This window comes from Acanthochromis polyacanthus, chromosome 14, assembly GCF_021347895.1.
Source record: "Acanthochromis polyacanthus isolate Apoly-LR-REF ecotype Palm Island chromosome 14, KAUST_Apoly_ChrSc, whole genome shotgun sequence".
Lineage (NCBI taxonomy): Eukaryota > Metazoa > Chordata > Actinopteri > Pomacentridae > Acanthochromis > Acanthochromis polyacanthus.
In genome coordinates this window covers 31991936-32013593 of record NC_067126.1, presented here as the reverse complement: position 1 = coordinate 32013593, position 21658 = coordinate 31991936, and the positions used below count along the sequence as shown (strand labels likewise).

Here is a 21658-nt window from a genome sequence, read left to right as displayed (position 1 = left end):
TAAAGGATTGAGGGCTAACTGAAAACAGACCGAGGCGTTTGATTCCAAAGAGAGTAACCCAGAGAGATGTTAACGTGCCTGGGTATAAAAGTAACAAATACTCTGCTTCCATGCATACAGGCATTTTAAAGTGAGGAGCAGTTACTTTTACGCACACGCTTACCCATCCATCCATGGTTATTTCACATCAGTAGGTACAACTATAAAACACCTATAGAGGTTTCCCCACAAAAAACACAATCTTCCTTTTAAATATCACCAAATATGTGTTGTGAAGATGTGTAGACTATTTTCCCCTTTCAATATTTCAACAGAAAAATAATAGGATCCGATAGCGAGCGACTATTCCCTGCGCAAGCGTGAAGCCTTTGGATTAAAAGTTCCCTTCATTATCAGTTCTAAATATATAAAATATCTAAACGATACACAACAAGTTGGCTGCAGGTCGTTTTTAAAAGGATCTTTATTTACAAATGCATTCATCTTCACGTTGCATCCACTTTGCAAAACCTACTGTCCGTGAATAAAACGATGGCTGGTGTAAGTTTCATCCTTATTCATATCAATAACATGCTCTCTGAAATTAGTTTTAATAGAGTCAAATTTCAACTAAAATATACATTAATTATGCATTTTTAAAAACTGGAATCTGCAAACCAGGAGTGATTCTGATGCAACCACTGGATGTGCGTCATATCCACGGGGTTTTGTGGCAATGCAGAGGTACAGCAATAACAATCCACGCTTCGTTTACAACAAATATAATGTAGTTTAAAATAACACCATCAGAATGCTTCACATTCACAAACTCACTTGTTTCGCAGGCATTAGAAGTAAATACCTTTCAGCACTAAATGAGGCGCAAATCTCTTCCTCCAGATAAACCTCCCACAGGACGCGGCCACATAGAACATGAGCAACGTGACATTAGAGTTTCTTTTTTCTATTTTTACAGAATTACAATCAAAGTGGGGAAATCAGACGTTTAATTAAATAACAGCAATTAGGAAAAGGGCATGCATTTATAATATACTTCGCAATACTGACTTTTGATAATGTTCGCAACCGTAAACATGAACTTGACTGTTTGCTTCCATATCAAGCCAACACGACATTTGCGGGCTGTAAGACAAAACACACAAAAACGCAATTCCAGTTTACACACGTGTCACATTTGTGTCGGATAAGAAAGAAGGTGTACATTTCAAATTATCCGCAGATACAGGTCAGGCAGTGGCTTTGGCCTGCTGCGCATTTGGTTCACCTGAGAGCCAAAAACTCCGCTGTATGTTGACGCGTAATGCAAATATCTGTTTTTCTCACCACAACAGTTCTTTTTTTTTGGATTAAATGAAACTGTGGCCCATAATGTGACACAATGTGATATTTACATTTAACCAATACGTCTGCCTTATCGTAATCTTAACCAAAGTGCTTTTTCTGTAATAACCAATCGTGCGCTTTTTTACGCCAGCTATCCACCCCAGCCACCTTCCAGTTCATAAATGCAGAGCTTCAGTCACTAAGAAATAATTTTTAAAAATGCATCTGAACATATTCCAGTCAGTGTTTGCGTTTGCAACTTGAACGTAATTGAGAAAACAATTTAGAAGGATAAGCAGTGATTTCTGGCAGACAGGGCTGGCGCAGCACATGGAGCTGTGGTATTGATGCGCTGCTGGTCATGATCAAGTCCAAAGGTCATCAGTATGCAGAGAAAGCCTGTTCGCGCATCATCAGCCGCTTCTTCTTCATCCTCCGGTTCTGAAACCAGATTTTCACTTGTTGGTCACTCAGGTCGAGTCTGTCTGACAACTCTTTGCGTTTCTGTCTGTTGATGAATTCATTCATCATAAATTCATTCTCAAGTTCAGCGAGCTGTGGCTTCGAGTAAGGCTTCCTCTTCTTTCTTGTTTTCACTTGTGACGAGCACCACGGGGCACCTGGAGGCAGCAGATGTAGAAACAAGTTTTATACCTCAACACCAAGTCCTGCTTCAGTGATATAAAGTGAAGGGAATGATCTGGTCCCAGATGCGCAGCTTACTTTCACTGAGATCTTACATCTTATAAAAATATGGGCCAATAATGAAGAAAAGTCCACCTACTGCACATATAGGAAAATATAGGACTGGAATTAGAATGACTCCCACACACAGCAGGCCTTTGGAAGGATATTATGGGAAATTTAAATAATACTGAAGCCACAGGAGACATAGGGACCATAAAAATTATCTCAGTTACATGAAGTCATTATATAATACCAAAGACCACCTATAGTTTCCATGTAACTCTTATATAACAACATTAGCCAATAGAATGGATTAGTCTTCTATAATGTTGGAGCTAGAGATCAATGAGACACTACTAACAGATCAACTCCCTATTGTAGCATCATTGTACATGTATAATTAAACAGCTAAAGAGTGCCAAAAATAAAAGAAGTGCAGAAACTTAACCTTGAGCAAAACTGGTCCTGGAGCATGTGTTACTTGATGCTGTGTGAATGGGATTCTGCTCCTGTTTGGGACCGTCCACACTGACTGGACCTGCTGAATCCGGATCAAGCTGCGCCGCAGAACCGTGAGAGCGGCTGTCCAGGTCTGAATAAGCGCGAACTCCGTGCTCTCCGGCGTAAACTTCATCCTGCCTCCCAGCCTCCTCCGTCTTGTGGTCCTGAAAGCACCGCGCGGACTCCTCCAAATGCGCCTTGACGTGGCCGCCGGAGGAGTTCGTATTTAAAGCCACCGAATTGGACAGAAACGGCGGACAGTAGCCTCCGAAGGCGCGGCTCTGTGGTGGCGGTGCTGCTGGCCCAGACGCGCACGAACTTGAGGAAGTCCACGGGAGCGTGCACACCTCTCTCCTATTGTAAGGGAGCTGATGCAGCCCGGGTATGTGGGCTCCATTACCGCGCAAGTTGGAGAAATACAGCGACTCAGGGGGAGCGAAATTCAACAGAGAACCAACATAGCCGGGATTTAAAGGATTCCGCTCACACATTTCCATGGAGCTTTCCTCAAACGCTTCTTGCAAGCCTTTTAGCAACTCCTGAAGAATAAAGGGAAGGTAATTGTTGATTTGTTAATACGGGGTCACGTGATATGCAAAATATGTTGTTCCGCCCCACCCTTGCTCCCCATACTGCAAAGCAAAAAATACCCCATGAGGTAATATTTTGGTACTGGGGGCGGGTGAGGGGATGGAATTATTCCAACCAACCATTTGTTAAGTTTCAGGAATTAAATAGAAAAAAATGTGAGAAAATAGCTTGAGAATAATATCTGGCACGTTCATTTGAGTGTCAGGAGCTCTTTAAAGGCGCATGGGAGTGACAGAGGAAGGTGGCTGACCCATGCAGTGCAAAAGCAGGGCCTTAAAGGCAACACGGGGGCTGTGCATGTACGCATCCATGAGAGACAGATAAATAAATGCATAGATGTAAGTTACAAAAATCCCCTTTTCTCACATGGACAATCAACAATGCACCAACAAGCGTCAAACAGATGACACTCAGCAGTAGCAGCAGCATTGTATTAGGTGATATTACAGAACGCTGCACCCCTGAAGGTGTTGCTTTCCTGATGGTCATCCCCTTTCTGTACAATGTCGTCTTTATTTCTCGGCCCTCAAGTCACGGACTAAAGCAACACGTGAGGAACAAATACACCCTCCTGCAGAAAATCCACACCAACTTTTAGAGAATGATCTTGTCCCACTTGGGTTGGAAACCTTCTTCTGTTTTCCCCTGAATGGACTCCAACACAAGTCGCCCTGCTGAAGCCCTGCATGTGTCTAACACCTGCAAACCTAATCTCCTCACATCTGTAAAGCCAAACCTAAAACTAAACTTTAACGCAGATGATAGTGTCCGTATAAAAAAAGGGATTTTACTGTTTTCCGGAGGGAAGAAAAGGGAACATTAGAGCCGTCATCTGTCCATAAATGCTTCTGCATGGCTCCCCTACTGTACAGTAACGACCGGGAGTCTCTGTCAAATGTTAGTGCCTTAAAACAAACCACAAAACAACCTTCTCCTCTCTTTAATCCCGTTCAGTAAATGCATTAGCATTGTTGTAAGCGTCTAACCCAAATCCCAATTAGAATTAAATACAAAAATGCGTAAATTTGCGCAATGCTGCTACAGGGACCCATGTACATCTGGTCAACTATGTAATTGTTGTAGCTATCATATAACGTCCCTATAACAGCCAATAATATTATATGAGGAGAGATTTAAGTAGATTATGGGGCTTACTTTATTTATTGTACTATTACTGGATTTTCCCTGCCGTCCCAATTAAATCTGGAATTGTGTTGAGTAGTTCGAGCACTTGGTGTTTCAGGTGGACAAATGACTTCATGGTGGATCACTACATGTTTTCATCTTCAAACTGATCCTCAGTCAATAGTTTAACAAACAAATAACATCTCCTAAAATCACAAATGATAAAATGACTCTCCAATACACATTTTCGTAGATCTAACAGGTTTATTTCGCGCGTTTTCTCTGAGGAAACTGTCTGAAGATCACGAGATCATACGCAGCTTAACGCAAGAAAACGGGGAAACCCTTAATAACACTGCAGTGTTTTATTTTTTCAGTTACTGCCACTGTAATCCAATAGATGGCAGTGCAAGTTTAGGCTAAATATTATCTTTAGATTCAGCCATATCGTGCTTAATCTTTACATTAGGATTTTTGCATAGAAAAAGCAGCAGCTTAATTGATCCATTAATAATCATTTGATTCATGTTTGAGCTGCCAAGAGAGAAGCAATAAGATGATGCCAGCAAACTATGACATCAAATATGGAAACTACAGTGGGAAAAGGTGTATTTTAAATAAAGCCATGTTAAATAAGTAAGCAACAATGCCCAACAAACTCAACGTGTTGGTTTACGGAACTAAAAACGATTTGGCGGTGCATACTGCAGTAGGAAATATTACACTGAAGTTCATTGTAGGTTACAAAAAAGCAATTTTAAACATCTTGTTTCAAGTATTTATTCATACTTGTTGTTCTTCTATTGGACTGCTGTGTTTAAAATGGTTACTATATTTGAACCTTTCATATTTGTTTAAAGTTTGTGCAGCTCCGACGTGTTTTCAGTTTTTAAGTCAACTATCGAAAAATTAAAATAACAGTTTGCCAAAGAAAAAAAATGAAAGAACATTTTGAAAATTTGTGAACTTTTGCTTCTGGCATTTTAAAAAAAAAAAAAAGAACAGACAGATAAAAATTAAAAGAAGGAAAGATAAACAAGCATTCTAACTTAGGGAGAGATAAACATTAATGCCTCCTGGATGACAAATAAAAAGATTAATCGTGTTTTTTTTTAAATCACAAACTTTGGGCTCAATAATAATAGGCCAAATGGATATGAATTCACAGGCATGCTTTCTGAGGAGAAAATATTAATTCTCTTTCTCTTTATGGTGCACACATCAAAATGCGAACTTTTGTGTTACATTTAGGACAGAATACTTTGGTTTGTCAACCGGAGCCTTCAGACTGTAGCTTCCCTACAATTAGAAAATTAGGAGAAGCTTCAGTGTTGAGCTTTAGTGTCATTTACTGCTCTTCGTCCTTCATGTTTAGGGTGTCAGGAGCCAAATTGAGGAGCTTCAGTCTGGTTGTTTTCCAGCCCTTTGAAGGAAGCTATCCGCCGTCTATTGTCCTTGGTAATAAACTTGCTGCTTCCCTCGTTCAAGTTCTCTGGGCTGAGAAATGCTGCCTTGAATCTCCAAGTGTTTAGATCCCAGCAGTGTTTTCATTCAGGAAGATGTTTTTAAAATTATAACTTCAGAAAATCCCCATTGATGGCAGACTTGCATCAAACCTCATGTAAAATAAAAACGCCAGGTGAAGTAAATAATTTGTTGCTGCATTGGAGGAAAAAATAGCAAACGTTTGGATTTTTTTTTCTTGCCCTGTCCGTTTGGGAACACTTTAAACTCCAGCCTGAATTATCTAAAGTAATAGACTAGAACCAACAGTCCCTTAGTGGGTTTTACTGACTAAAGCAGGCTGTGTGGTCGCATTTCAGCTTCATCCGTGGATGGAGGATTCACCGGAGATATTCTCGGTGGAATTTAATTTTTGTGAAGCTCGAAACTTTATAATCTTACCATTTTAACGAAACTTAATCACCTCCAATAAATATATGTATACAAAAATTTGTTTTAAAAAATGCCTTAAAGGATATATTGCCCTTATAGCGATTTAAACAGAATGTCGAGTCACACTTTCTTACTCTCCATAGAAAACCGCAGCGTCTGATTTTATTTGCGGAGTGGAAAATTAATAACTTATTTAATATAAAAAGCAAACAGATTATATTACTGTATGACAAACTACTGCCTGTTTATGAACTTTGATGATTCTGCACGATCGGATTCTTCGTTATTTTGATTAAAATTGGGCTGAAAACACCATCAACAATCTCACGAAAAATAAAAGAAAATTATAATGAAACGTCAATATTTCAAGCACCAAATGAACAAAACTGCGTTTTATTGAATGTTGATGACCCCCGAATAAGCCGCCTTTAAAAAAACCCCAAACATGATCATAAGGTACTTGTGCGTGTTAAACTCCAAATAAGCTGCTGAATGGTGCAAACTTATATCACTGTTATTATTATTTTTGCCTCCTTTAATAGTCGCAGTTACTATTGTGTGAATTAACAACTACCTAGTATTTTGTAGTTCCACTTTTTGTGTTGAGTTCTTTTCCTTCCTTTTTTGGAACGAAAATGATCATCTCCATATCTCAGCAAACAAAAACAACGATACTTCAATCCGTTAGTAACTTGAGAACCTAATAACTAAATTTTGGTGCTGCGTTTCGTCTAAATGCTTCCTTACAAACAAAAAAGAACAGCATTTCTTTAAAAAGATTAATTTCAGCCTTGTATAATGTCTCCAATCTGCATTGGTGAAATAGTGGGGTTCAAACACTTCCTACTTTATCATTCTGCCATGCTGGACAGGAAAATGGATTTCAATGCTTCCTGGCATCATCAAACAACCAAGTCAACCTTAAACCTACCAAAAAGAAATACATAAATAGATAAATAAATAAACTAGCTGCATCATGGATTTCTTTTTAGATGTTTGGGAGCGTTACTTATCCATGTACTGATAACTGATTGGTCCTCCTCTGGTCAAAAGCAGAATCTTGTGTTCACACATGGTTGGTGAAGGCAACAATTAGGCAGTCCTCCCTGTTCTGTTTAGATTGTCTGCATTCACAGGACTGAGCCACTAGATGGCCCTCTCACTCAAGGAAAGAAACCCACGAACACAAAGGCCAAGCTGCTTTGACAAAATACATGCATGAGAAAACCACAGCTTCAGTCAGCACTGGGACACAATGTGTTACCAATTATTTTGTTCAGATCCGCTGGATGTTGACATCAGGATCAGACGTGTTTGATTCTGGTTAAAGTAACTGAAACCTTCTCTTCTACACAAACTAAACAGATGTAGAATGTTACAGTCGCATCACATTCCTGAACTAGTCTCCACAAATTAGTCCCAGCTTTGAGTCTTCTTCCCATCACAATGCAACAATTCTTCTACTCTTGATTTAATGAGTAAAAATGCTGGAATGAAATCTAAAATGCTCATATTTATATAACGGTTTGGCCTCACACATAAGCCCATTGGTTAAGTGGCCTGGCAGCAGCGAAACATTAGTTTTAACTCATTATTAAACAGGATTATAAAGCCCTATGAGTTAAATAACTAAATGTATACAGTGTTACATACATTTTGAATCATTCAACTCCACAATCTACATATTTTGAATAACTTTGTGTCCTCTGTACATTTTATTTTGAATTGAATATTGAGATATTTGGCTCCGTCTCTGTGGTTTAGATGTAGCAACTGCTAACGTAATACAAGCTCAGACTCAATCCTGAATCACTTGTGTTCTACGTTCCTCACTTTAGCCGTTTCGTCATGAGTTCAGTGTATAGAAAATGCAAGCTTTCTCCAGATTTGCAATTCAAGTCTGATTTACCTCCATTTTCATGTTCAGTCTTTATATGTTCAGTTAATATTTAACCACTGGTTTCCTGAATAAATGCGGTTCAGAACAAAAGCCACAATTCCCTCTGATCCATATCCATCACTGAAAACATTTCATCTTATTAAATATTAAAATATTTAACAATATAAACCAATAAACCTGTAATGGATCACATATAAACAGGCACACACAAACGATAATAATGAGCACAACACACAGCTGCTATTTTTTCCTCCAATTTTAGCTATTTAGCTTGCAATGTCTTTCTACATCTGCATTTGTCAAAATAACTGCACCCTGTTGGGTTTTTTGAGGGTGGAGCTGTCTGTACTCAGCTGCAATTATGAAGTGAAGTTCAAGGAGTGAAGGATTCAGTTTGCACTTTCAACTGAATGAGCACAGAGCAATAAAGCAGCTAAAGAAACCAGATGCTCACTATGATGGATTTCTACACCAACCCCAGTGGAAGTTTCATATCTTTATGTTGTATTATTTGTCAGAGTTGTGTTCAGCTCTTTTGCACCCCTGTTGGCCTTGCAGCAGCAGTCTAAGTGTTTGGCTGGTGAATGAGCGTCATTGTCAACACCTGGGAAGGTGTGACTTGCATTTCACTGCTCTATTGCTGCTGGAGCTCACCGTACTTTCACATCTGCTTATTTGTTTGCATTTTATACCCAAGATGTGAACTCAAAGTATTTACTTATTGAAATAAAAGCCTTATTTTGTAAACTCTGGTATCTGTCTCCACTTTATGTTGTAGCATGCAAGCTTTGTGTAACGACGTACCTTAATATATAAACCACTACACTGCTTGGCAAATGGGCTGCAGTGTTTTCAAGTGAAATAATCAGGATTAAATGTGCACAAACACTATTCTTTGACTCCTTTACTCTCTCCGCTACAGTTGACAAAGTAGATATTTTCAGCTTTGGTCATCATAGCATCACAGGTGCAATTCACTCCTGCATAGTTTCTTTTTTTTTTTTTTAGATATTTTGTTATTGCCACTCACAACAACTTCACAGCTGCAAAGATTCACAATATCTTGTTATTTGTCTGCCCTGAATTTAGAACTGTGGACAAAAGATAGAAGACATAGCTATGTAAAGACCAGATTTATTATTTGATCATTAGTACTGTTTCAACAGGGCTGAGTACTGCATTTCATTCCTCATGTTGTGAATCACAATAAAGTATCTATCCATCTATGTATCTATGCTTTTCTATGACGGAATCATTAAAAAACAATTGGCTTTGTCACAACAAACAATCATGCATTTTGTGAGTGATACTGGACAGTTTGCCACGGCTCCATCCAGTCTTGATCCGTTTCTTTCTAGCAGCACAAAGGATTGAAATCAATAAACTGCTTCCTACCAGTAACTTACATTAACACAATATCTACAAAATATAACAAGTGGCTGTTCATATTTATTACCTAAAGAACCTGTGAGACATAAAATGATCCCATCCAGTATTTACATGCTCTTGCTTCTCATAATAGAATTAGCCATGCTTTGCTATGGATCAGCAGCATTTAGTTATAGATAGCTGGTTGAATGAATCACTTTAGATTGAATTAACTGAGCTTGGCGGTTGCAGCTCTGACTGCATATTTTATCTCATTCATATAAAATATTTTAACTGATCATCTATTACCAGCAATCAGTTAAAAGCTAGGCAAGAGTTTAAAACCTCTAACTATGGATCATATGTTTATTTCACCAACTAACATTTGTTTTACTAGCATTCGTAACACTTTCCTTTTCATATATGTGCCTTAATGAATTCATCTTAAATGCTTCCGTAAATAAAATATCCAAATATTAGTATGCTTGGCAGACAGAAAAAAATGCAGTGTGAATGGAAGCTTTTATAAAGGTAAAAGTTCCACCTGTCAGCCATATTAAAGCCTTCAGTTGCAACTCCATCAACAACCACTAGAGGAACACTGAGTCCAAGAAAAGTGGTTCTACTGAGGCTAGCAGGGAAAACTCCCAACCTTCTTACAGTCTCACAGCTTCTACCATGTTCTGGAGCTACAGCTGAATTTGAAAGTTATCATTCTACAAAATAAATACCAACTATCACAGAGAAATGAGCTGCAAAGCTTCTGTGCTTCATTGACAGGTGTCTTAGCCATGTAATGACAACAATTTCCAACAGCTCTACCACACTCCCTTCTCATTGCCCATTATTGCCTTTTATGGCTTGTTAGCACACTTGTATTTTTAATGTCTTGCCTCTAAGTGAAAGGAAACATGTCATTTTGTTCTTTAAACAAAACGTAATCTGTGTCAGCCTTTATTTCTAGGTTTCAGACGTCTCTTCAGCTCATTTTCAGTGAGACACTCGCACTCTCAGGCAGATATTACATGAAGTCTCTCTCCAAGACAGTTCTCTAATTCAGTTTCTGTTAAACTGGTCGGTCAGATCTTACTCTTTACCTGTGGTCCATTGCTCACTGCTCTGCATGGCTAATACGTGCAACAGTAGGCAGTATTGCTCATTCATGCATTTTTATTGCTTTATACTGCCCTGCAATATTACTGACACTCAATTATGCATGCCGTTATATTATTTTATCAATGTTTTCTCTTCTGTTATTATTGTTGTAACTTTGAAGTCATACAGTCATACGTTTCTTATTTCTTGATCATCATTTCATTAGTTATAGATAATATTGACGAATAACTATTTGAAAATCAGCTGTCTGGCCAAAACCGGCATATTTATGTTGATTCATGTATATTGTCCTTAATAAATAAAGGATTTTTAAAATGTATTAAAGTTTATGGGCTACTATGTTTTACATTTACATTTATAGACGTCAGTGAAGAATCTTTAGGTGTATTTGTATTGAATAGTATAGTATGTGAGTATTTTTACAGCTAAAAAAAAATCATCGGGACCAGCCAATTAAAACTGAAATCACAAACATAGCTTTCAATGAGCTTGAAAGTTGTTTCCCCATAATATCAATTTCAGCACACACTGAAACAAATGACAACTTCACCACTAAAGTGAAATACTCAGTGGGAACAAGGACAGGTCACTAAGTATAACCTCGAAACCTCTGACAATGTCCACTGTCTTTATGTCCAAAAATGAGTCCAAAAAACATATAAAAATCCAAAATACACTTTAAATTTTACCAAAGCAAAACGAAATTGATCCAAAATGACTCAAAATTGTAGAAAAAGTCTCTTGAAATTTGTCCAAAATGATCAGACGTAGATATTGTCCATAATGGCTCGGGACTATCCAGAAGGACTTGAAATCTGTCCAAATCAAGATGCAAATGACTCTAAATGTGTTCAAAATGACTTGAAATTGTCCAGAGACACTCATAATTTGTCCAAAATGACTCAAACTTGACAAAAAAACTCAAAATTCTATCACAGGTTTAAGAATGAGTTAAAATGTGCCAGAAATGACTTGAAACTTGTCCAGGAGCAGATATGGTCCTTTGTAGCCTAAATCTGTGGCCTTAATCGCCTAATGAGGAGAAAAGCCAACTGAAAGTATGTCAAGAAATTCTTCGGCCAGCTCCACTTCATTTTCCCCAAGTGTACCTCTCATTTGCAGACACTAGCAGCATTTTGTGAAGGCTGAACAGCAAACTTTGCAGATGGTGGCTTTACATGACAGAGAAGGATAACTGTGAGCCACAGAAAAAGACAATTCTTACTATTAGTGCTGAGAAACCATGTAATCTTTCATCAGCACTACTGCTTTTGACTATGACAGGCCCTGTTTAAAAAAAAAAGGCAGGCTTCTATTTATAAACCCCAAATGTTTTTAACATATGTATCGGTAAAGTCAGTGTGACTGACTCGTGTTCTCAGTGCAGCTGCACATTTTAGCTGAAGAGCATAACATATGCATCTGTGCCATGAATCTGCCTCTGACGAACAGCTTGAGAGCCACTTCAAGTCATCCATGAAACACTTCATGTCCAAGTATAAATGCAGCAGAAGAGTGAGGGAAAGACTCCCTCACTAAAATGCTGTGTCACGGTTGGATAATAGTAATAATAACAGAAACATATACTTGTCTCAGGAAAGGGAATCATGACGTTGACAAGTGAATATGCTAGCCGTAACTTTAGAGCAGAATTCTGTATATTTTAAGACGTTTCAATCAAACAGTGAGGGCAATCATGAGGAATATAATGCAATCTTTTGATAAAATGACAGCATTATATTAAATCATGAACTTAAGAACATTATGTCTTAAATCAGACAAGAATCACTGACAAGATTAGCAGCAGTAAAACATTTATCTTTAGTCAGGCCAAAGGAAAAAAAAGTGAACAAGAGGCATAAAATTTGATTTGTCATTTTCAAAAATAGCAACATACTGTACATCTAACTTTTTGCAGTGACTTTCTCTTAAAATAAAGCTCTATTTTCAGCTGACACTGTCAGATTAAGAAATTAAAATGAAATGCAATCAAGATAATCACTTCAGATGCAAAGCTTTTTGGAGTTTTACCTCAATTATGGGCATATACTGAGCATATTTAAATCTTCTAATAGCTGCCTCCCACTTTTTCCTGAAACTCATTTTACAACAAGAGAAAAAAAAGATCAATCAGCTGCACCATGAATCCAGTACATACGCAAATTATGTAATTATATGTAAAATCATAAAGCTCTAAGAAAATCATTTGAGTGTCTTTTTTTAGGGTAATGTTATATTTATTCAAAAAAAATACAAAACATAGTGAAACGATGAGTGTACTTAACCTGGATTTCATATACCTGTGTGCAAATTTCATTAATTGGTCTCATCCTGTGTGTTGCAAAACATGGTAAACTGCTTTTCAAAAAATGGAAAAACACTTTAGCATGAGTTACATTTACACTCTTGATTAATTGGGATGAAAGGCATTTAAATGAGCTGCACATTACAATTGTTAATATGGAAAAGGCAAGCTTAATAATCCTATATCCTGCATTTCAAGCCCGGTAAGGTCACTATATATGTCACTATTCAGTGTCATATTGTGTGTTATGGTAACAGTTGATTGTGTTCCAAGCTAATTCCATTATATTCATCAGTATTGCAAAAATAGTGGGTAGATAATAGGCTATTTGCATTTAGCTGCCTCCAGCTCCTCTAAACTGGCTTTGGAGTTCATTCATTAAAACTACAAAATGCATTAGCTTCACTACTGCTACAATAATCACAAGAAAACATTCCTAAAGAGCAGGACAAACACATGTCAGTCCACCAGGTGAACCACAGCTCACACCTTCTATTCAACAGCTTCCATCACTGGCAGCAATTATTACTAAAACCTGCAGGAGGCGCCAGAGGACGCACAGAAGACAAACTGATGCTGCCTTCAAGTCTTTTCACACTGAGAAACTGGGAGTCCATGCATGGCTGTTATGTCTTTACATATCGAGTTAATATGTGAGGAGCATGAGCATGTAATTTTCTTTAAAAAAAACAGCTTAACTATCATGCAGCTGATTAAGGGTTCTGAACAGGAGCGGACAGCAAATGAGAGCAAATAACTAGATTCTGTTAAAAGCACCAAATATTCATGTGGAAGACGTTAAATCTGAGTAATTCAGTTAAATTAATCATGAAAGCCAATTGGAACAAACAAGGAAAATGCAAAGAATTAGCTGCAACGAAATTTAATTGAGCGAAAATGTGATAATTGATCGTTAAGTTATAATATAATATTTCAAAAGTGGCCTCCTTTTCATACATTTAAGCTTTATTCTACGTGCATTCATAAATATAATGTGTGTGTGCGTATAATGTTGTCGGCTAATAATGTGGGTATTATGTGCACATCAAAACGTGTCATTAACGAACAAAAAGAAGCAAAACACAAAAGAAAAACACCTCATCATGATCTCGATAAGTGAAAAATAATACTGTTAATCTCTTGTCACAGCGTTGCACCTTAATCTCACTGCACTTCACGTAGTGATTAAGTCGCAGAAATGGCAAAAAAGGAGAAAAAAATAGAAATAAGAGGGATAAATAAAAGAACAACGATTACAGAGGGGGAGGGCGCAGAGAGAGGAGGCAAACAATAGAGAATCAAAGCATAATAATATTCCTAAATGAAGAGGGAAATGTTGCTCCGCTCATTTTATTAATCAGACTGTCAATTTCACCCAAGAGGCCAAACCCAAGAGCAATCTAAAACAGACTCAGAGATCAACCCAGGGACAAGCACCTCGCTCCTCACTCCTCTCTTCCTCTCCACTTGGATATTATTCGTCTGACCGAAGGCCGCCTCCATCATCAAGTGACAGCCCTCTCCTATTTATTTGCTTATAAACCTGTTACAATAAATGATCATTGGAGCAACGTCAGCCGAGCATTTTAACAACGAACAGCGACCACTTTTTGATGAATGACATTTCTGCTGCTGCCGGGGAGGATGCAGGGCTCATTTTGAGCAGTCGCTCGTCGATTGCATTCAGATTCTTTTCATTTTTTGCGTCTTGCTTATAAAAAGCTTTACGGACAGTTATTTAGACACACTCGCTGAGTTGCATGCGGATTTAGCTCCGACACAACTCATTGGTGCTCCAGCCCTCTGGACAAGCGTGCTGCTGCTGCTGGTGGAGGTGGTGGTGGTGCTGCTGGTGTGTTTTTGTTTTTTTCACCCCCTTTTTTGTGCGCGGCTTAATGATGGAGAGGATAAGAAAAGAGATGATATTGATGGAGAGAGGTCTGCACAGTCCTGTCGCCGGGAAGAGGCTCTCAGACACGCCTGGAAATTCAGTGCTGGAGGCCCTGGAAAACTCTCAGCACGGCGGACGGCTAAGCCCGAGAATAACTTCGGCTTCTCTCCATGGAAACCTTGGGGACATCCCGACCAAAAGCAAATTTGAAATTGACAGTCTTTTCGGTACGCACCACAACAGCGAGAACACTTCGTCGGCGGAGATTTCCTCGTCGGAAAGCAGGAAGAAAATGAGCATTTACTCCGAAGTTTCGCAAGAATCAGATATTAACAGTGATGTGGAGGTGGGATGCCCCTCGCATCGCTCCCCGAGTCAGCACAAGGAAAACAACAAAGGTAGGATTTGATCATTTTACTCCACATTTCTCTTTGGTTTGATCTGTGCGAGCAGATTTCACTGTGAATCATTTTTATTAATATCACAGTGGACTGTTTATCCACTTTAAAGCACAAATAAACAAATAAAGTCGTTATTATTATGATTATTATTACTAATAATAATAATGATAATATTATTGTCATTATTACTATATTATTAATACAAAAACTACATATTTTTACACTTGCATTTCTTTTTTTACTGCTATATTATCACTGAGCTGTCAAATATACTGTAGGCCCCCCTAACACACACACACGTCTGTAAGTATTTCACATTATTTCAATTTTTATCGAATCCACTAACTGTTTGATTGCGTCCATTTTGCAGGTTTTTCAGACAGTAATTCTGGATCTTCCAACTCCAGCTCCAACTCCCTCCAGAACATGAACGGTAATTCATCGGGAGGATCAAACAATTCAAACAGCGACCAGGTCAGAAGGTATCGGACTGCTTTCACCAGAGAACAAATCGGAAGACTGGAAAAGGAGTTTTACAGGGAAAATTACGTTTCGAGACCGAGACGGTGCGAGCTGGCCGCTGCGCTAAATCTGCCCGAAACTACAATTAAGGTAAGACTCAAATTCCTGTCCAGTGTGTGTGTGTGTGTGGTGTGCATGTGTTTGTGCATAGATATGGCTATGAAATGAATAATTATAATAATGCACTGCAGCTGGAAAAAAGGTGACACGTTATCTCCAAAAATGCAGCATGTTATTTTTACTTTGCGCATGAAAGAAGAGGTTTATTTCTGGCGACCCCCTGATCCATTCAACCGTTTTGCAGCCTGTATACTTCATTCAGAGCCCTATTCGTGGAAATTCACCTGCAAAAAAATAAAACATTTTAACGAATTTAATTGACTAAATTTGCAGGTTTTAGCTCTCCAGTTTCAGAAGATTTGTAGGAAACATTTCCGTCAGTGCAGGTCTCAGTGTCTCTCCTGAACCACCCTCTCCAGAGGTCTAAATTCAGAGGCTAAAAACAACATGGCAGCTTCAATATGGGCCTTGTTTTGACTCTGTGTGCAGGTGTGGTTCCAGAACAGGCGGATGAAGGATAAAAGGCAGCGTTTGGCGATGTCCTGGCCCCATCCGGCAGACCCCAGCTTCTACACTTACATGATGACGCATGCGGCAGCTACAGGGAGCCTACCTTACCCTTTCCACTCGCACATGCCTCTACATTACTACCCGCACGTCGGTGTCACCGCAGCAGCAGCAGCCGCCGCCGCCACCGGTGCCGCCTCGTCACCTTTCGCCACCTCCATCCGGCCCCTCGATACCTTCCGGGCGCTCTCCCACCCCTACTCGCGGCCAGAGCTCCTGTGCAGCTTCAGGCACCCGGGACTCTACCAGTCGCCCGCAGGCCTCAACAGCTCGGCGGCGGCGTCAGCGGCAGCGGCGGCTGCAGCCGCGGCGGCGGCGGTGAGCGCTCCGTCCGCCACCGGGCCTTGTTCGTGTCTGAGCTGCCACAGCAGCCAGGCGGCCAGCGCGCTGGGCTCCAGGAGCGCCAGCGCTGACTTTACCTGCACAGCTTCCGGGCAAAGATCCGAGAGTGGATTTTTGCCGTATTCTGCCGCTGTCCTCAGCAAAACCTCAGTCCCGTCACCAGACCAACGAGAAGAAAGTTCACTTAACAGATAACTCATCACACAGCCACCGTTTCCTATTTTGCTCTATAGTCCTACTTTAGGGGATAGGCCTATTTTAAAGATCACACCTGAGGGAAGCAGTGAGGCAGCACTGGAAACACACACCAACACACACATGGAGATCCATTCTGGTTCAATTTCAAAAACACTCTGCGACATCTAAAATTTTTCAACTCACACACAACTTTTCTAAAGGCTTGTGTTGGACCCAGTTTAATGTGTAATTAACTCACATATTTGGGAGGAAAAAAATAACAAACCATTTATTTAATTCCGTCTGCTCTCATGCCTCAATCAGTGTGACATTTTAAATTATTTTCTATAATTTCCACACATATTTCTGCGGCTCACATGTCCAAACTCCAACGTGACCAACTCAGCTTTTGGTTCTAAAACCCAAACTAATTATGCCATCTAAATTTAGATAGCAGAAGGTCTGCTTTTTCCCCCCTCCCTGCTTTCTTTTTGCCCAGCAGCATATCTTTCTTCACTAGGCCTAATAAACTGAGATTTTTTGGCAGCAATAGCTTCTCCAACACCCAGCCTGTGCTCTGTGGGGACACCCCTAATCAGCTTAGAAGGTGCATCTAATTCTGCAGCGCGTCTTTGGTGTCAATTTTTATGTTAATAATGAGAGGATCATGACAAAAATTGCCAATCATGTACCTAGATGGAGCTCCTTTGAATACGTGACTGTAAGAAAGTTCCTCGTTTTGAGACCCGCTGTCAAGTGCTAACAACCCGCGGAGGGAAGTCATTAGACATACAAAAGAGCTGGAACAAAGCGACAGTGCTGGTACACAGAATGCACTGAGAGAGGATACTATCTGACACATGGAGGCTGGGAAATATTACACACTAAAGCAGCTTTCCAAGAGCCACCCTGATTTGATTTTAGTTGTATTTTTTTTGCTGTGTTGATGATGAAGGGAAATACCTCGATATGTCCAGCAGCCTCTCTCTCTTTTTTATTTACATTGCTGAACCTCATTCTAACAAGCCAGTATTTTCATAGGTATGTAAATCCCTATAGGAGCTCTTCACTCACAGTGACGGGACTGAGCAAAAGTTCAGGGCAAAAATAGTCCGGCTTTTACAATCTGTCTGCGCCTGTAAAAATGGCTTCTTTTTTTAAAAATAACTCGTTCCTGTTGGGACATCACCGATATGTTAATTATAAAACATGTGAACTGTAAATCGTTAAATATTTTGCAAATATCACAGATAGTCCTACTGATATTAGCTGAATTATTGATCTGGGGAAACGCACCATGAAAAATGTGGATTGGTAGGCTATTTTTTCACATTTTTCCCCCCTCTCTCTTTTTATTCTTATTTATTTTTTTGTGTGTGACTTGCTGAATGTTTTTTCATGTTAAAACACTGGATGTACTTCTCTAAAACGACCATCACGGTAGGCTACAAAAAAATTGGCGTGTAAATTCACCAACAGTCCAAAAAGAAAAAAAATCACGATCTGCTTTTTTTCCCGTGCAGAATCGAAGAATTAATTATGGAGAACATTTTTCTTTACGGTCCACTCAAAAAATAATCCTAATAATGGAGGCTTTGAAAGGGCTGATGAACAGGCACTGAAATTAAATGAAAATGTATCGGCCTTTTTGTCCCTAGGGTCTCTGTTATAACTCTATATCTCTGTATTTAAAATATCAATGACTGTATGAATTTAAATATTTTAACTTGAAAAAAAATGTGCAATATGAAATGTAAATCATGTTATTTATTGATCGTGTTTGTTCTTGGAAAATAAAATAAAAAAAATCTTTACACATTTTTTTTTTTTGCTTCTTGACATTGTTGCAGAAGGAATAAAATGGAAAAGTGAATTCTGTAGGAAGGTTGCAATCTTTAAAACAGAATTTCTCGTTTTTAATTGCGCAAAAGAAGGTAAACATTATCTTTTGCAGGCTTATTTAGGTGCCGTGGTGGCATATCCATAGAAAGCCAGTGTAACATTAATTAAAAATACGTGGAAAGCTACAGGGAATATGAGGCCTGCCATCACGGGTCATTCCGGCCCTATAATTTACCATTATTTTTACATTACCTCTAAATGATACAAGCTGATACTGTCGTTAATTGCACTTGGTTAAAATATAGCCTACACCAGAACGCTCCCAAGGGACTTTAAGATAAGTTGCTTTTTTGAACGTCCCCATTAAAAGAAATAGGATTAGGGGAGCAAATATGGGCGTGATATATCACCAGGTTTCCTTGCTCTTTACTAAAGCGAGGTGCTGCAACCCCATACAACAAAAGGCACCGAGATAGATGGAGGTGTGGAGAGGAAAAGACAAGAGGCCACGAAAAACACTGGCCACAATAACACGATTAGTTTTTGTATCCAATGTGCACGACAGGGGAAAAAAAGAAAAGAATTCATCATAATGCAGAAGACTGTCTGTCACCTTCACTGAATGGTTTTTGACAAGAAAATAAATCTTTGGGGCTTGTTTAATATATTTTATATTTTCTTTATTTCGGTGCTAATAGAAAAAACAAATTAAAATGTCCACCAGCGAGATAGAAATGCAAAGATCGATGATCCTGCCCCTACTGTCCAATCACCCCTATTTAATTGACTGTATTTTCAGGGTAATTGAACTGCTTGTTGTAAATTGAGGATTTTATAGAAACGACATGAAAACTACATTTACTGACATTCATCGCATCTTTGACATTGATTATCTGATCAGCGCCGTGTCATGCTAACCTCCAATTCTTCATTACACACTGTTTATGAGCTGTTACAGAACAACTTGCTTGTTCCAGAGTGATTGATTGCCTTATTAACGCGTGTTCTTGTAAGTGTGACCGGACTGATTACGATGCATATGTTTAGAATAATGTTTCATTTAGCTGACTGCGAGTAATGCAGGGTGACAGCTGCTGCGGGAGGACAAAAAACCTAAACTACAGGGAGCAAGCGGGGCCAAAACGCATTTAAGGTGGAACTTGGAGACGAGCGCAAGAGCCCCCTTGTATGGCCAAAACGCAGCCCAGATGAGGGACTGGCGGCTCCATCCCGGCGCCAAAACACAACATTATTCCAACTAAATGTGGGTATTTTCGCTGCTATAAATGCTTTACAGGCTGGATTCCACGTTTGCAGTGCAACTGACGCACCAGCTGTTTTCCAAAATACTGATTAAATCAATCAGATTTCATCCAACACTGCGCCACATCATATTGGCAAAAAACACCAGCATTTCACATTAAAAAAAAAATCCTCCTTAGGTTAGAAGTTTTCATATTAAGCCTCACCAAAATAGGAGCCAAACGCGCCACATGAAGTGCACCCTGATGAGATTTATGCCACCATTATGCTTCTAAAGTAGTCTCTGCTCCGTTTGTCTCAAATCATTGCCTCTGTTCAAATGTTACTTTCATATATTACATGACATTAATTCAACTATAGCTCATTAAGACAGAATGAAATGGTTAAATTAACTTATCAACTCATAATGATGATGAATGAGGTATTAATTCACATACAAGCTGGGCAATTTGCAATTTTGCGCGTTTTGATGGTTCTCAAATAACATTTAATACAGCGGGTCATCCCCTCAATCAATTACATGAGCATATGAGGCAGTCGCACGGAAAATCCTTTTTTCATGCATATGTATTGAAACGTGTTCTCAATTATTTTTGGAAATTGCTTTTATTGGTCTAAAAGTAATTCTTCCACTGCTCCTCAGCTCTGGATGGTTAAGGTGGTACTGTAGGTTCAGTCCAGTTTTTAGAAATAGACAGCTGTATTATAAAGACTTTGATTTATATATATGCGTATTTTCTAATACTATGCTTGGGAGATTTAAAAAAGTAGCATTTCTAAATGGCAGTTTCTTATAGACATACATTGCAAATGGGTTTTATTATCTCACGTTCTCCTGGAACTGTAAAATTATTATATCTAAGCATATAATTAACTAAGTTTTCTTTAATATATGTATTTATTTATGAAGAACAGGGTTTGGGTTCACAAAGGCCAACTGAAACAGCACCAAACTGCCACTGCAATAACTTTCAGATTTAAAAATACAATCAAATAATTTCAAATTGTAAGCAAAATTATTAGGATTCCCAAGGCAGTTAATAAAAATTAAGAACATGCATTATGTGTGTTTATTAGCTGAAAAACAACCTAAAATTAGTAGAATAATAAAATATGGTTTAAAGGGTATATGTACAGATATAATATTTGCATTATTTACATGATTTCCATTCTGTCCTCTTGTATTTTTTAAATTCAAGGTCCCTGGTTCCAGTGTTAATGCACTCCTTTGGGAATCTGTCCCAGGTTTTAAGTATTTATTTCAACCACACAACTGAATCACAATGGAAACTGCTATAATCTTGAAACACCACTGTTTACCTCTGTAAAAACCAAAATACATTGATTTTGGATACATTTTTCATTTCCACAGTGCAATTATTCTAATTGTGTCACCCGTTTTCAGTGTCCTTTTGGAAAACCATTTCCTGGTGCAATTCATTTTCAGTTCTGTAGTTCTATCAGCCACTATATGTTGCTTACCAGTCTCTGTTGTAATTCCTAAATGAGTCTCTGTCCCACAAGATTTCCTATTTTTTAATTTTTGACTGACAAAACATACATAAGTAAAAGCACTGACATATATAAAGTCGATGGAGAAAAAAAAACATCTTTAAATACATTTACATCAGTGTCTTATTTATAGTAAAAGTATGCATCTACATTTCAAGATTTTCTACAACACCCTATACGAATAGTTCTGCGCAGTGACTACTTCACTGCTGGGATACTGTTAAAGTCAGAAAAAGTGCAAAAAAATGACACCTACAAGCATGTATGCA

General features: G+C 38.7%; 2 protein-coding genes across 2 annotated transcripts; one reads left to right on the top strand and one right to left on the bottom strand.

Annotated features, from left to right (window-relative positions):
• Positions 1-1704: 1704 nt before the first annotated feature.
• Positions 1705-3008, bottom strand: hoxd12a (homeobox D12a). Its single transcript, XM_022198875.1, has 2 exons — positions 2459-3008; positions 1705-1943 (listed from the first exon to the last, which is right to left on the bottom strand). The coding sequence occupies exons 1-2, from the start codon at positions 3006-3008 to the stop codon at positions 1705-1707; spliced, it is 789 nt and encodes a 262-aa protein (XP_022054567.1).
• An 11123-nt stretch (positions 3009-14131) lies between these two features.
• evx2 (even-skipped homeobox 2) lies at positions 14132-18590 on the top strand. Its single transcript, XM_022198907.2, has 3 exons — positions 14132-15101; positions 15475-15716; positions 16176-18590. Exons 1-3 carry the CDS (start codon positions 14708-14710, stop codon positions 16788-16790), a joined length of 1251 nt encoding a protein of 416 aa, XP_022054599.1. The 5' UTR covers positions 14132-14707; the 3' UTR covers positions 16791-18590.
• The last annotated feature ends 3068 nt before the right edge of the window (positions 18591-21658 follow it).

Bases quoted from the DNA above. Each gene is read 5' to 3' on its own strand.
- hoxd12a (XM_022198875.1), bottom strand. From the start codon at position 3,008: ATGGAAATGTGTGAGCGGAATCCTTTAAATCCCGGCTATGTTGGTTCT. The intron at 1,944-2,458 runs GTTAAGTTTCTG...TGCTGCCTCCAG, and splicing joins CAGGACCAGTTTTGCTCAAG to GTGCCCCGTGGTGCTCGTCA.
- evx2 (XM_022198907.2), top strand. From the start codon at position 14,708: ATGATGGAGAGGATAAGAAAAGAGATGATATTGATGGAGAGAGGTCTG. The intron at 15,102-15,474 runs GTAGGATTTGAT...TCCATTTTGCAG, and splicing joins GCACAAGGAAAACAACAAAG to GTTTTTCAGACAGTAATTCT. The intron at 15,717-16,175 runs GTAAGACTCAAA...CTCTGTGTGCAG, and splicing joins TGCCCGAAACTACAATTAAG to GTGTGGTTCCAGAACAGGCG.